Here is a 15,026-nt window from a genome sequence, read left to right as displayed (position 1 = left end):
TGCCATGGCAGAATAAAAGCATTATAACTCCAAACTACTGGAGTTAATGGTCAGTCCATGATGAAGTGTAACAACATCTATATTTTCCCGGATACTAGCTTCAGAACATGTCCAGCTATATGAATATTTCTTAGGTGAAGGAAAGTGGAAAGATTGTCTTTCCCATACATAATAGACTCCGACCTAGAGACATCTCAGAAGCTATGGGACACATCAGTCTTAACCTCTCTATGGCTAGAGTAGGCCATAGAAGGGGTTTGCGTTTGTTGTCATGAACCCAGCCCCTGGACCTGAGGTCTCTGTTTTTTGTCTTTTAAAAGGTAAAACTTGGTAACTCAAGTTTGTCAAACAAAACCTGATGCATGCATGTATGTGACTTCCGTCTATTGCATAAAAATGTTGCTTTCTCTCTCTCCCTCCCTCCCCGCCAGATGATACAGATCCTAATTTAGCAACAATTCTTAATATCCCCTCCATACATATTCCAACTGTTGCTCCTGCTGCTGTTGCTGCTTCCATTTCTTCAGGAAAAAGCAACAAGTCACTGAAACAAAAATCAATAAAATCTCTGCAGTCTGCCAAAGGGAGCCATGTCAAGTTAATCACTCCACCACCGGAAGAGTCTCCAAAGCAAGAAGAGAAAAAGGTGAGAGAATATTTCCCAGTAAGTACTGAATTTACCTCCTAGTGTAATCATAAGCCACAAATAGGTATAAATTGGTAGCATGACTCAGCAGAAAAGACAGTTGCAGTCAGCAAGGTTATTTTTTCAAATGTCAGTGTTTAAAACAAGGTGAAATCAATTAACATGATCAGAAATGTTAGCTGAGCCCAGTCACGATCTGAGACCACAGGGAAAGATAACTTTTTGTAATGTCTGCTACGATCTCAGAGGCTTGGCCATTTATTGACAACATAATCACAAATCTTGGGAGACAGGCCAGTCCTTTCCTACAGACAGCCCCCCAACCTGAAGCAAATACTCACCAGCAACTACATACCACACAACAGAACCACTAACCCAGGAACCTATCCTTGCAACAAAGCCCGTTGCCAACTGTGCCCACATATCTATTCAGGGGACACCATCACAGGGCCTAATAACATCAGCCACACTATCAAAGGCTCATTCACCTGCACATCCACCAATGTGATATATGCCATCATGTGCCAGCAATGCCCCTCTGCCATGTACATTGGTCAAACTGGACAGTCTCTACGTAAAAGAATAAATGGACACAAATCAGATGTCAAGAATTATAACATTCATAAACCAGTTGGAGAACACTTCAATCTCTCTGGTCATGCGATTACAGACATGAAAGTTGCTATATTACAACAAAAAAACTTCAAATCCAGACTCCAGCGAGAGACTGCTGAATTGGAATTCATTTGCAAATTGGATACAATTAACTTAGGCTTGAATAGAGACTGGGAGTGGCTAAGTCATTATGCAAGGTAACCTATTTCCCCTTGTTTTTTCCTACACCCCACCCCCCCAGACGTTCTTGTTAAACCCTGGATTTGTGCTGCAAATGGCCCACCTTGATTATCATACACATTGTAAGGAGAGTGGTCACTTTAGATAAGCTATTACCAACAGGAGAGTGGGTTTGTGGGGAGGGGGGGGAGTGGGGGGGGAGAGAAAACCTGGATTTGTGCTGCAAATGGCCCAACTTGATTATCATACACATTGTAAGGAGAGTGATCACTTTAGATAAGCTATTGCCAGCAGGAGAGTGGGGTGGGGGGAGGTATTTTTTCATGCTTTGTGTGTATAAAAGATCTTCTACACTTTCCACAGTATGCATCCGATGAAGTGAGCTGTAGCTCACGAAAGCTTATGCTCAAATAAATTGGTTAGTCTCTAAGGTGCCACAAGTACTCCTTTTCTTTTTGCGAATACAGACTAACACGGCTGTTACTCTGAAACATAATTAGAGTTGGTTAAAAACAAAGGAAAAATATAATAAAGATTATTCTAAATTTTCTCCCTTTTTTCAGAATTTCAAAATTCAAAAATCTTCTACCAGCTCTATAATTGGTTTAAAAATGGGAGGAAATGTTCACAATTTTTTTTCAAATGTTTTTCAAATTTTGTTAAAATTTTGACTACCTGTAACCATAAATTGGTTGACAGAGTGGACAACTGCAGTCTAGTATGCATTCACCTCATGTGACAAAGTCAGGCTGAATGGCTGCAAGAGGGTGTGGGAAGGCAGATATGTTAGCCCTAGAATGTTAAAGGCCCTCTTCCCTCTAAGCTGAGAAGGGGTTACCTCAGGTCAATTAGGAACACCTGGATCCAGTGAAGGGCTGCCTTAGACCTTTTGAAACCTCTACTCTGCTGAGAGAAAGGGAGGGAGAGGGAGAAAGAGACAAGCTGCTACCAGGCCAGTGGCAGCAGGGAAGTAAGCTTCTCCAGGAGGGGAGGCTGCACTCCTCCCCATAGGGGAAGCAGAGAAATCTGAGTGCCTGCTAGGGGAAGGACTGACACCACGGGGCAGACTACAGGGCGACACCCAGCTCCAGCGAGGAGGCAGGAGAAAGTATCACCCTTTATTTTTGTATTTATGGGACTATTTCCCTTTTGTTTGGTGGAGAATCACCCTATTCTCCACCAACGGCCTACCCAGGAAATACAGCCAAAGGAACACAGAAGGGGGGAGGACAAACGCTGTCCAGAGTGGGGTGGGGCCCCTCCCTCAATGTGAAGAGGACCATGCACACTTGTGGTAACCAAGCTGAGATTTTCCCCAGACACCTTAGTCAAACACACACTGGTTTGGATTAAAACATAACATAAATTTATTAACTACAAAAAGATAGATTTTAAGTGATTGCAAACAGATCAAAGCAGATTACCTAGTAAATAAACAAAAATGCAAACTAATCTTAACATATTAGATAGGTAGGTTATGAATTAGCAAATTCTCATCCCAAATGATAAATGGTGAGACCCCCAAGCCTTCATTCTTCCTGGCCTGACTTTCGGGAAGGCTTGCAAATAAACAGAGCCGTTTACAGTCAATTGTCCTAGATGATGGGAGCCATCAAGATACTAAACCACCATTAATGGCCCACACTTTGCATAACTACAATAGGATCTCAGAGTTATATTTTGTATTCCTAGTTTCAGATACAAGAATGACACGTTCATACAAATAGGATGAACACACTCAGAAGATTATAAGCATTGTAATGATACCTTACAAGAAACCTTTTGCATGAAGCATATTCCAGTTACATTCACACTCATTAGCATATTTTCATAAAATCATATGGAGTGCAACGTCACACCCTTCTCCTGAACTTACTGCCAGAGACTTGACAATGTCCATGGCGGAGGCAGTATACCTAAAATTCCTCTTTGGGCTCCCTCTGGGGCAGACACTCCTGTGGCCCCCAAAAGAGAAGGTGACCCTGATCCAGCTGTGGACTCACAGCTACCAGCTATGACAGACTCTTCACTGGCCAGCAAAATTCCCCACACACACACACTTCACTCAGGTTGGGCTTGCTTCCAGCTACAAAGTCCTTGGGGTCTGCTCCCACCGCAGCAGTCACCAGGACCCCAACTCTCACCTCCAGGATACATGTCTCTGTGCACCTCTTCCACTCCATTACAGCCAGTTAATGCTTCAGGGTCTCAATTTGTGCTTGTCTCTGGGCCTCAGTTTCTTTGTCTTTTAAGTCCAGGGTTTGCTGGTGGGTAGCCTTTTCTTTTTCCAGAGCAGCCTTTTACCGGGCAAATTATGCATCAATTTCCATTTGTCTTTCCTTGAGACCATCACTCGATGAGCTGGGATACCACAGAGAACCCCCTCCTGCCAGAACAGATCCCCTCCACTCCTGTCTTGCTGAGTTAGACACTCCAGTCAGCTTCAGCACAGACCCAGAGGTTGGGCCACACCCTTCTGCAGTTCACTGAAACAGATTCACTCAATTAAGAGAGACTTATCCAGCGCCCAGTGTTCATCCTTTCTGGGCAATTTGCAACTTGTGCAGTTCTAGCTTCTTCTGATCTTCACTCTTACTTATTTTGCTTACTTTTCTGTCCCTATTTCCCTTACCCGAAATAAGCAAAGAGAAAATAACAAAACAGTAACCACTTTGTCTGTTCTCCAGCCAGCACACTTAAAACTCACTTAAAATCACTACCAGCATTTCAAAGCAATCAGCTGTGCACAGATCCTGCCGACTACACCACTGTGACAGGTTGGGTCACAAAGACCCCCTTGGAACTGCCACCTGATGTGCTGAGACTATCTCTCAGCCTGTTTTCCCTGGCAGCTTGGGACTTCAGAACCCTGCCTTGTTGAGCCAGACATGCCAGTCTGGCTCCAACACAGACCCAGGGTCTGAACCACATGCCCCAAAGCTGCAGACTTAACTGAAAACAGCTTAAGAAGTGCTCCTGTCTCTAGTACCCAGACACCCAGTTCCCCCCAATGAGATCCATCCCCAAATATATCCATTTTACTCTGTATAAAGCTTATACAGGATAAACTCATAAATTGTTCACCCTCTGATAGAGATACTGATAGAGAGATATGCACAGCTGTTTGCTCCTCTAGGTATTAATTACTTGCTCTGGATTAATTAATAAGCAAAAAGTGATTTTATTAAATATAAAAAGTAGGATTTAAGTGGTTCCAAGTAATTGCAGACAGAACAAAGTAAGTTACCAAGCAAAATAAAACAAAAACATGCAAGTCTAAGCCTAATACATTTAAGAAACTGAATACAGGTAAATCTCACCCTTAGAGATGTTCCAATAAGCTTCTTTCACAGATAAGACTCCTTTCTAGTCTGGGCCCAATCCTTTTCCCTGGTACAGTCCCCTTGTATAGCTTTGGCACAAGGCAGGAACCTTTTGTCTCTCTGGGTCTCCACCCCTCCTTCTAACTGGAAAAGTGCTAGGTTTAAGATGGATTCCAGTACCGGGTGACCTGGTCACATGTTCTGTGAGACCCCAAGCCTTCATTCTTCCTGGCCTGACTCACAGGAAGGCTTGCAAGTAAACAGAGCCATTTACTGTCAATTGTCCTAGTTGATCGGAGCCATCAAGATTCTAAACCACCATTAATGGCCTACACTTTGCATAACTACAATAGGATCTCAGAGTTATATTTTATATTCCTAGTTTCAGATACAAGAATGATACATTTATACCAATAGGATGAACACACTCAGTAGATTATAAGTTTTGTAATGATACCTTACAAGAGACCTTTTGCATGAAGCATATTCCAGTTACATTATATTCACACTCATTAGCATATTTTCATAAAATCATACGGAGTTCAACGTCACACCCGCTCCCCCAATGCCCAGCCCACCTGCTACTCGCTCCTCTCCACCTCCCCCAAGTGCTTCCTGCCAGCCACTCATGGCTCCGCTGGCCGCCTTGGGAACCGCCGAACAGCTGATCGGCGGCCCGCTCTGGGACCCGCCAAACAGCTGATCTGCAGCCAGCCCCGGGGCCGCAGAACCACTGTGGCTGGTAGGTGCTGAGCACCCCCTTTTTTTCCCTGTGGCTGCTTGAGCCCCGGAGCGTCCACAGAGTCAGCACCTATGGAGGGACTGATTACAGATTAAATTATAACTCAACATTAATAAGGTAGGTAGCAGAATCAGACCTTAAGATACTAGCTCTACCAGAGCATATAACAAAACTAAACTTTATAAAATGCTTTTTGAAGTGTGTAATAAAACTAATCTGTGTTCTGTTCTCTAGGTAGAAATAGAACCACCAACACCTCAAACACAAGCGGTGCCAGATGTCCCTGTTTTCCAGACTTTGAATGCCTCCTGCCCCAACGGGCTGGTATTGACTTTCCTTGGTCAAAGTTCTATAGGTTAGTTTTGTGAATCACTGTGGACACAGGAGTGTTCTGCATAAAGTTAAAATCACAAAAGCCTTTTTTTTATGCAGAGATGGATTTAAACATAGTTACAGGAAAGTTCTGACATCTAATATTGAAAACAATTCCCTAAACATTATTATAGAAAACAACTGTATGAATTTCTTTCTGAAGATGAAAATGTCTGTGTAGCTGAGCAAGGCTCAGAGCAGTTCATCACCCACTTTCTGTGTCTGGCCTATTAGGCTACTGCAGTGATTCAACTTCCCACCGTTTTTGGACATTTGCACACCCATTCAACTGCACACTGTAGACTGCAGTGATACTTGGGTTGTCAGTAATCATAAGATTGAGGTTTGGAACAGTTTCATCTTCATTATTACTTTTAGTGTATATAAATGGCTAGAAGATGGATATTGGTGGTTCATAGAGCCTCAGCACAAAGGCTTATCATTATGGGAGAGAGTTGGATACTTCTGAGCCTGAGCCTGCCTAAGCCTTATGAGTCATCCCTGAGTGAGAGAGTATGACAAGTCATCAGAGGCAATTGCCTGCAGGTCTTGTGATAGGCCCCACACCATTCTACCAGGGTTCAGCCAATCCACAGGCAAGGACCCACTGAGGTCATCCCAAGGTAGCGTTACAGGCTTCTAAGGAAAGCAGTCTGTCCAGTCTGCTCAATGTTACTATCTGGCCAGGGCATTCCCGTTCCCAGTAGTTTCAGCAGGCTGCCCTTGCGCCTGCTCCTGCTCCAGCTGGCCCTTGCTTCTGTTCCTGCACTACCTGTGCCTGTTTCCACACTATCTGGCCCCTGCTCCCGCCTGCATCTGCTACTGCCTCAGCCAACCTGCCCATCAACTCTAACAGAGAGGGAGAACCTAGATTACTGGTCACATAACCCTGAATTACGAGAATAATAATCTTTTACCTTCAGGCCTCCATCCCACTCCCTTGTCAAAATATTTGTTCAAGGTATGTGAGGTCAGATTAGGTTAGCATTATATACAGTGAAGAGGATAGAGAGAGACTCAATATTAGATGTCAAAACAAAATAGTGTTCAGTACAGGAGTTTCAATTGGCACTACTAATCTCCTATAGGTGCGCAGCCTGTCTACACAATTGTCCACTACACTCAGTATACAATGAGCTCTACTGTCTGTGTCTAAGAATTTATTTATTGCAGAGACTGTGTCTACTTTTATGTTTGTAAAGCATCAACCAATGTGATGGCACTCACTAAATAATAATTTTCACCAATATTAAAGCTAAGATACAATAATGATGGGCTCCTTAGAATTGCTTAGATGACAACGGCTACTGCAGTACTGTTAATTAATATAGACTTTAATTTCAGATTTGAAAGCAGAGTCTAAGGAAGCTGAAGCCAAGGTAGATGAAGCCAACAAAAGTGAAACCACGGCAGATGAGGCCAAGGAAGATGAGGCCAAGGCAGAAAAAGCCAAGCAACCTACTCTGGAAATCCTAGTTAGGCAGAGTTATCCCCTAAGGGTGAAGCATTCCCAGCTGTACAAAGCAGTGAAGAAACCAGTAGAACAGGAAGTGTCCAGGGTCATTACCAGCCAAGGAACTGTCGTAAAGTACATGATTGATGGATCCACCCAGGTATAGTAAAGAGTTTGATTAGAAATGGGTTGAACTTGGTTTCATGGGCAAAGCAGGCAGTCCTGGCCTACAGTTTCTGCCTGTAGGCAGTCTGCACCATTGAGAAAATATATGTTTTTACATAATTTCTGGAAAGACCACAGCCAGAAGAATAGTCCTTTTGGAATGACAACACAGAGTTGGCCAGCCTGTGTTCTTTGAGACTACATGTCTGTGATGGGGTTATAAATCCCGCACTGACATGGACGGGGTTTGGGAGGCTGTGTGTGCTACGGTAGCCCTGCCTGGCCAGCCCTGCCAGTCATGCTTGGTAGGGTTGAGGGCTTTGAAGGGAGGAAGCTGCAGTACACAAGGCAGGAAGCCCTAAGAAGGAGGTGACTAGAGTGGCTCCTGAAATAGCAGGAGAAACCCTCATGCCAGAACTGCTCCCAGCTCTGCAAGGAGTCCAGCAAACTGCAGGGCAAGCCTAATAGGAAGCAACTGACTCAGCTAGCCAGCCATAAGGACTCCAACAAAGCTACTACTCAGACACCCCTGAGGTAAGGCTTTTTTGCCTTTTTATTGACCCCCCCAAGGGTTTTGGATTGTGTTGACCTGAACTTTTGCTTTTCCCTTACCCAGAAGGAAAGTGAGGAGGCCCACAAGGGTGGGGCACTACCAGCACTAAGAGGCTGTGGCCTGTACTAGACCATCCCAGTGGTGGAAACTGGGTATGGTGAGGGGCCCAGACCAGCTAGGGAGGTGCCCCAGAGAGACTCTTTTTACAATGTCATTTCAAGACTGCTTTTGATATTTCTGTAATACTAATAGTACAGTGCTTCCTTCCTGTCCAGATTCCATGTTGGATTGTTCAGTGGCTTGAGGGCTAGCCTAGGTGGTGGGAAACCTGGCTTGAATTCTCTAGTCCACCACAGACTTCCTGTGTGACCTTGGGCAAGTCACTTAGTCTTCCTGTACCTCCATTTCCCATCTGTAAAATGAGGATAATAGTATTTCCCTACCTCACAAGAGCATTGTGAGGATAATGCATTGAAGATGGTGAGGTGTTCAGATACTTCAGTAATGGAAGCCATATAAGTACTTAAGACAGTTCGATATATTCTGCCTATCTATAATCTCTTCTTTGAGTGGTTGCAGAGGCGTATTCCACTTGGGTGTGTTGACACCTAGCACACCGAGAGCTAGAGATTTTTTTCCTGCAGAAGTATCTGTTGGAGCAGTGCTCATGCCCCACACCTCCTTGTTACCCTCTGTGACGTTCCCCTCTGGTGTCATCCAGACGGTGATCTGCTAGGTCACTCCAATCCTTGAGTCTGGGAGCCAGCCAAACCCTGCTCTGCTGTGAGAACCCCCACTCCCTGGCTGTTCACACACAGCCTCTGGCATGTAAGCTGCTTCTTGGATTGTGCAATCGAATGACACTAGCCAATATCTCTGGTCCCAGACACAATCCTAGGAACCTCCATCCTGCAGTGTCCAGTTATGCCCGCTGGATGCTGCAAGCTTATATGAGTTCGTCAGTTTAACAAAGAAATGTATATGTACCAGGCTTGTTGTCCCAAGGGGAGTCTTTGACATGCTTCAAACCAAACCACTGCTTCAGATAGAATAAACAAACAGATTTATTAACTATAAAGATAGATTTTAAGTGATTATAAATCAAAATATAACAAGTCAGATTTGGTCAAATGAAATAAAAGCAAAACGCATTCTAAGCTGATCTTAACACTTTCAGTGCCCTTTCAAACTTAGATGCTTCTCACCATCGGCTGGCTGGTTGCTCTTCAGTCAGGCTCTCCCCTTTGCTCAGTGCTTCAGTCGCTTGGTGTGGTGTCTGTAGATGTAGGTGGAAGAGAGAGGAAGAGCATGGCAAACATCTCTCCCTTTTGACGTCCTTTCTTCCCTCTTGGCTTTGCCCCACCCCCTTTCAGAGTCAGGTGAACATTACCTCATCGTAGTCCTAAACTGACCAAAGGAAGGGGGGTGACTCACTCGAGAGTCCAACAGATCTTTTTGTTGCTGACTAGGCCAGCGTCTTTTGTTCCTGTGAGACTGGGCTGGGTTTGTCCCATACATGCCCTGATGAGGTGTGAACTGCCCCTCTGCTCTTGGAGTGTTTTTGCCTGGGCTTATTTTAAGCCATGAGGATACATTTTCAGCCTCATAATTACATACATGAAATTATAACCTATAACGTTACTATAACATTACTGCAACAACAATTACTATAACATCACTATAACAACCAGGCTCAGTGCATCATGAGCCTTCCGAAGACACCCAACATCACAGACTTTGCATTGGATACCACACAATCATTTTATAAAGATGAACGTGGGGGTGTAGGGTGTTCCCACAAGGTACAGAATGCCACACCCTCCTGAGACTATATAATGCTGGCAGCACTCCAACTGTCCTCAGTTCCTTCTTACCATCTACAACCTGAGTCTGAGTTCCCCATGCAGGTTTTCTCCTCACAGTTTTTCTACTGCATCAGCAGTTTGTATCTGAGACCTTAATAGTGTACATAGTTAGTACCTGTAGTTTAGTGTAGTTAGTGTAGTTCTGCTCAGCCCTGTAGGCTATGCAGTATTCCCTGGGCTTCAAAAATCGCCTGTCATGTGGGGTTTCTATCTCTCATAGTGACATTCACACACCCTGCTTATTGTGCCTTGGCGAAGGCCATACTAAAGAAAAGTGCAGTATTTGTCATTCTTTTAAGAAAAGAATGCAGATCACTATAGATGTCCGCCTGAAGCAACATCACAGGCAATGAGGCCTGTCTCGGCACCTGGACCTTTTTTGGATTCCTTTATCAACCGTCCTCAGATGGTCCTCTGCCTCTGCACTAGTTCTAGACAGACCCCAGAACTCTGATCTCCCTTTGATAAAGGACAGGGGTCATTCATCATCTCCACATGTCCCTCATAAGAGGACTCATAAAACAGACTGGAGCCATCCAAGACTGAAGAGGGATTCATCATCCTCTTCATTGAGAACAGGGCCTCAGCCTCAGCAAAACTCAGGAAGCCAGGATAGAGCCAGGGCATCAACCCATTTCTCTCCGGAACCAAGGTGAGAGGATCCTAGTACTGTACTGTCAACTCTGGAACCATCTATGGGACAGCCATTGAATTCAGTACCTATGTACATGACTGCTGCTCCATTACTGTCAGTGCTGTTGACCCTACACATTTACATGGTAGCATCAGACTTACTTTGTCTGTCTGTACAGGCATCCCCATTAACTCAGAATGTCGGGGCAGGGCCAGTGCTTCAGGCTAGTTCAAACCTTTTGTCCTCTTCAGCTTCACGGCAAAGATTGCCCTCAACTCCGGTACCAATGAAGAAGCAGGCACCATCCATGGCATCTATGCTGACGGGACTGGTACCGATGCATCCCCTGCCCTCAGCACTGTCTACATCATCAAGTTTACCATCAGCATTCTCAGTATCGGTGGGTTTCTCAGGGTGGGAACCAAATAGCTCCTCGGCACCAGTCCCTGCTGCACAGCCCTCTCAAGGTGCCTTTGCAGTGCCAACCATGGTTCTGCTTATGGTATTGACATTAACCTTACTCCACTGGGCAGTGGACAAATCAGGCTATCCTGTGGCCCCATCACAATAGTACATCTGGTGCCCACTGATTATTCAAACAGCACATCACACTCCATGATGGAGTCCTTCAGCTCTTCTCTAATCCTGCCTTGACTAAAGTGATCAAGACACCCATGTGGGGTAAACATTGGTACCGAGAGCAGAGTAATTCTCGTAGTAAAGACAAATCATCCTGTCCCACTGTGTGCTGGTCTCCTATTCCATACCCTATGTCTCAGTGGCCCCGTCGGGATCTCTGTGTGCTTTTCATTCCCACAGATCCCGATCTCCATACAGGTGGGGTATAAACCCCTTACCTGGAGGAGGCCCAAACCTCAGAGCAGCCTGTGACACAAGCACAGGATAACATCCATCCTCCTGAGCCACCTCCTTTGGAGGACCCTTTGCCAGAGGACCAGCATCCCGTTCTTGTCCTCTCTGGATGAAGCAATGGCCCTGAATGCAACTTCTCCTGTCCCAGATGATTTTATTTCCTGCCAGGAATTGCTCAGGAGAATGGCTGCAGCTCTTATACTCAAGCTGAACTAGTACAGGAAAGTAGTCACAAATTGGTGGACATCCTCTAGGCAACAAACTCAGGAAAGGGTTGCCTTCCTAATTAATTATGCCTTCTTGCAGCCAGCCAAAACTTTGTGGCACACTGTAGTGCAGTGGTTTTCAAACTTTTTTCCTGGGGACCCAGTTGAAGAAAATTGTTGATGCCCACTATCCAATGGAGCTGGGAAAGAGGGGTTCAGGGAGTGGGCTCTGGGCTGGGGCAGGGGTTGGAATGTGGTGGGGGTCAGGGATGAGGGGTTTGAGGTGCAGGAAGGGGTTCCGGGTTGGGGGGGCTCAGGGCTGGGGATGAGGGGTTTGGGGTGCAGGAGGGGCTCCAGATTTGGGGGGGCTCAGGGCTGGGGTAGGGGATTGGGGTGCAGGATTGGGGCACGGGACTGGGGCATGGACTTACCTCCCGTGGCTCCTAGTCAGCGGTGCAGCTGGGGTGCACCGCGGACGGCGCTGCGCCCCGGAAGCAGCCAGCAGCAGGTCTGGCTCCTAGGCCGAGATGCGCAACTCTCACTCACAGGCACCACCCCTCCCCCCCGCAGTTCCCATTAGCCAGTTGCTGGCCAATGGGAGTGTGGAGCTGGTGCTTGGGGCGGGGGCAGCGCCCAGAGTCCTGTGGCCCCGCAGCATAGAAGCCGGACCTGCTGCTGGCCACTTCCGGGGCACAGTGCGGTGTCAGAAAAGGTAGGCACTAGCCTACCTTAGCTGGGCAGCACCGCCGACGGGACTTTTAATGTCCCGATCGGTGGTGCTGACCAGAGCAAGGCGACCCAGCGCCTTACATGGCGCAACCCGGTAGTGGGTCGCACCCACGGTTTGAAAAACACTGCTGTAGTGGTCCCTCAGGCTCAGAATCGGAGGGAGGCCACTCTGTGTCACTGCATCAGGCAACAAACAGTCGATTAACAGTCTATGGCTCTGTCCTTCTGGTGTGCAGAGCAATAAGCAGTCCCTAGCCCAAGAGGCTTGGGCTGGGGCAATCACAGTCTGGGCTGTGACTCTCTGGGCAGGGCAGAGCATGGAGCAGGCTTTCACCTAAGCCTCCTGGCTAAGGCAGCCAGCAGACAAACAATCTGGGGCTCTGGCCCTCTGTACAGGGCAGGACAGAGCAGGGAGCAGGCTTTTGCCTAAGACTCCTGGCTAAGGCAGCCATCAGACAAGTCTGTGGTTCTGGCCCTCTGGGCGGGGCAAGCCACAAGGAAAGCCCAGGCCTTCTGGCCTTGGGATGAATAGCTACCCCAGTGGTGGGTTTTGCAGCAGGGGGTTGGGGACCTGGGCCGACCCTACTCCACTGGGTCCCAGCCCAGGGCCCTAGCAGTGACAAATGGTTCTACCACTGGGTCAGCAGGGATCCTACCGAAACAGGCTGACCTGTGCTCCCACAACAAAACCAGAATAAAATCTGGTTTCCCTGGACCACTTCCTACCACAGTCTGGACGGGGTTTCTGTAGTCCAGACTGGGTCCTCTGTCTCCTTGGGGTACACTGCAGATGGCAGTCCCAGCAACTCCTCTCCAGCGTCGGTCTCGTCGGGGGCAGGTGCTGCACAGCGCCAATTCAGCTCCAGAGTTCTGCAGCAGGCTGGAGACATCTGCCTCCTCCCGTCTTGGCTCTCGCTTGACTGATCTGCAGGTCCTGCCTTTTCTAATTCCTGTCATGCCCCTCTGCTTCCACAAACACACAACACATACTAATAATTAATAGGGGGCCCCTTGAGCTGCTTGAGACCCTAAGCAATTGCTTAGTCTGCTTATGCCTAGTGCCAGCTCTGGTTTCTACTCTCAGCCAGTACCATGGCTGCGAATGAGAGGTTGTGGCAAGGAACATTTACGTCTACCCTGAAGGACAAAGGATCTAAAAGATTGGACTCATTAGAGAGACAGATTTATTCTGCTGAATCACTCCAAATGGGAATTGCCAACCTGGTGGAGCATCCAGATCTGATGCTTCTTTTGGCAGAGTTGTCCTGCAATCTTTGTTTTAGTGGACTCTGAGCACCCACCTCTTTACATCATGATTCATGTCACTGTTTGTGAGTCACCAAGAGTGCATTATTTACGGACAAGCCCTTGAAGATGAAGAAACACTTAGTTACTTTACAGTAACTATGAGTCTTTGAAATGTGTTGTCTATAGATATTTTGTGACCTGCCCTATGAAGTCCCTAGAACACCTGGATTCTGTAGTGGCAAAGGAACTGAGTGGCAGTCGGGGCTCCCCTACTCTTTTTGCCTTCAGCATAGGGCACAAGGCCACTCAGGACACAAGTACAACCCAACAGAAACTGCTGGCCAAAATATTCCAATCTTGAGTTCATGGATAGGGTGACCATATGTCCCATTTTGGCCAGGACAGTCCCCTTTTTTAAGCCTTGTCCCAGACCTCCTGATTTTTTTTTATTTTTTTTTGGCAAAAATGGGCATTTGTACTGTTTGCTCATGCCAGTTACAAGTTGCTCTGATCAGTTGGCAAAAGCAAATGGAACAAATGCCCAGTTTTGCCAAAAAAGTGGGTAGTGCCCCCGTCAGGAACCTTTGAGGAGGACAGTGGCGACACGAGGTGCTGGGCATGAGGCTTGTGCAGTCAGCCTAGGGTGCTGTGGGGCTCAGGAGGTCAGCCACAGTCCTGTGTGGCGTGGGGCCCAGGCAAGTAGCAACGCCAAGTGGCTGGGGATGGCCCCATGTTGGGGGGGCCTCAGGTGAGCGGTCATGCCAAGCTGCTCAGGCCAGAGCCATGCCATGTCCTGATTTTACTTTTATAAATATGGTCACCCTACTCATGGAACATATGTGCATTGTCAGCATACACCTACCCCCATCTAATCTGTGCTTACACTTGCCACTGCCCCAGTTTCCCCTTTTGGCCTCCTCAATAACCCCACAAAGGGGCTGGTTTATTCACAGAAAGTTTAAAATTTAAAACAAAACTCCCTTTGGTGAGCTGGCTCTCTGAGCAGGTCCCTCAGAGTCCCAAATAATGTCTGTCACCACAAGACAAAGTTAATGTACTCAATTCTAGTATCTTGTGCCACTCCTGGGGCCCCTATTCAGTCCCAGCCTCTTGATTCTCTTCTATCCTCTTCTCATGATGCTGACTCACAGAGCAACCTTCCTTGAATCTTCCCCTGGTCTTTATCATGCAACCACTCCCGGGGCTTTTCCACATGGAGTCTTTCCCTGCTCTAGGGTTGCCACCTTTCTAATGGCTGGTAACCAGACCTTGAGGCCCTGCGCCCTGCTCCACCTCTTCTCCCCATGGCCCCTCTCCCGTCTCTTGCAGGGTCTTCACCAGTACAGCCAAGGCTGCTTTGTCCACCACCTGTGGGATCCGCAGGGCCACGTGCAGCAGCTTGGCCCCGGAGGCAGTGTCTGC

At 47.0% G+C, this 15,026-nt stretch overlaps 1 protein-coding gene across 5 annotated transcripts in view; it reads left to right on the top strand.

The window, feature by feature from the left end:
• Positions 1–15,026, top strand: part of SPAG17 (sperm associated antigen 17) — a 290,246-nt gene that overhangs the window by 208,985 nt on the left and 66,235 nt on the right. For all 5 annotated transcript variants that reach the window (XM_043538771.1, XM_043538773.1, XM_043538772.1 and 2 more), the window contains exons 24-26: positions 432–646; positions 5,741–5,861; positions 7,223–7,491. In XM_043538771.1, the coding sequence (XP_043394706.1) occupies positions 432–646; positions 5,741–5,861; positions 7,223–7,491 (605 nt within the window). The remainder of the gene's footprint in view (positions 1–431; positions 647–5,740; positions 5,862–7,222; positions 7,492–15,026) is intronic.

This window comes from Chelonia mydas, chromosome 1 (genome assembly GCF_015237465.2).
Source record: "Chelonia mydas isolate rCheMyd1 chromosome 1, rCheMyd1.pri.v2, whole genome shotgun sequence".
NCBI lineage: Eukaryota > Metazoa > Chordata > Testudines > Cheloniidae > Chelonia > Chelonia mydas.
Note: the sequence above shows the minus strand (reverse complement) of the source record. Positions and strands in the feature narration are given on the sequence as shown.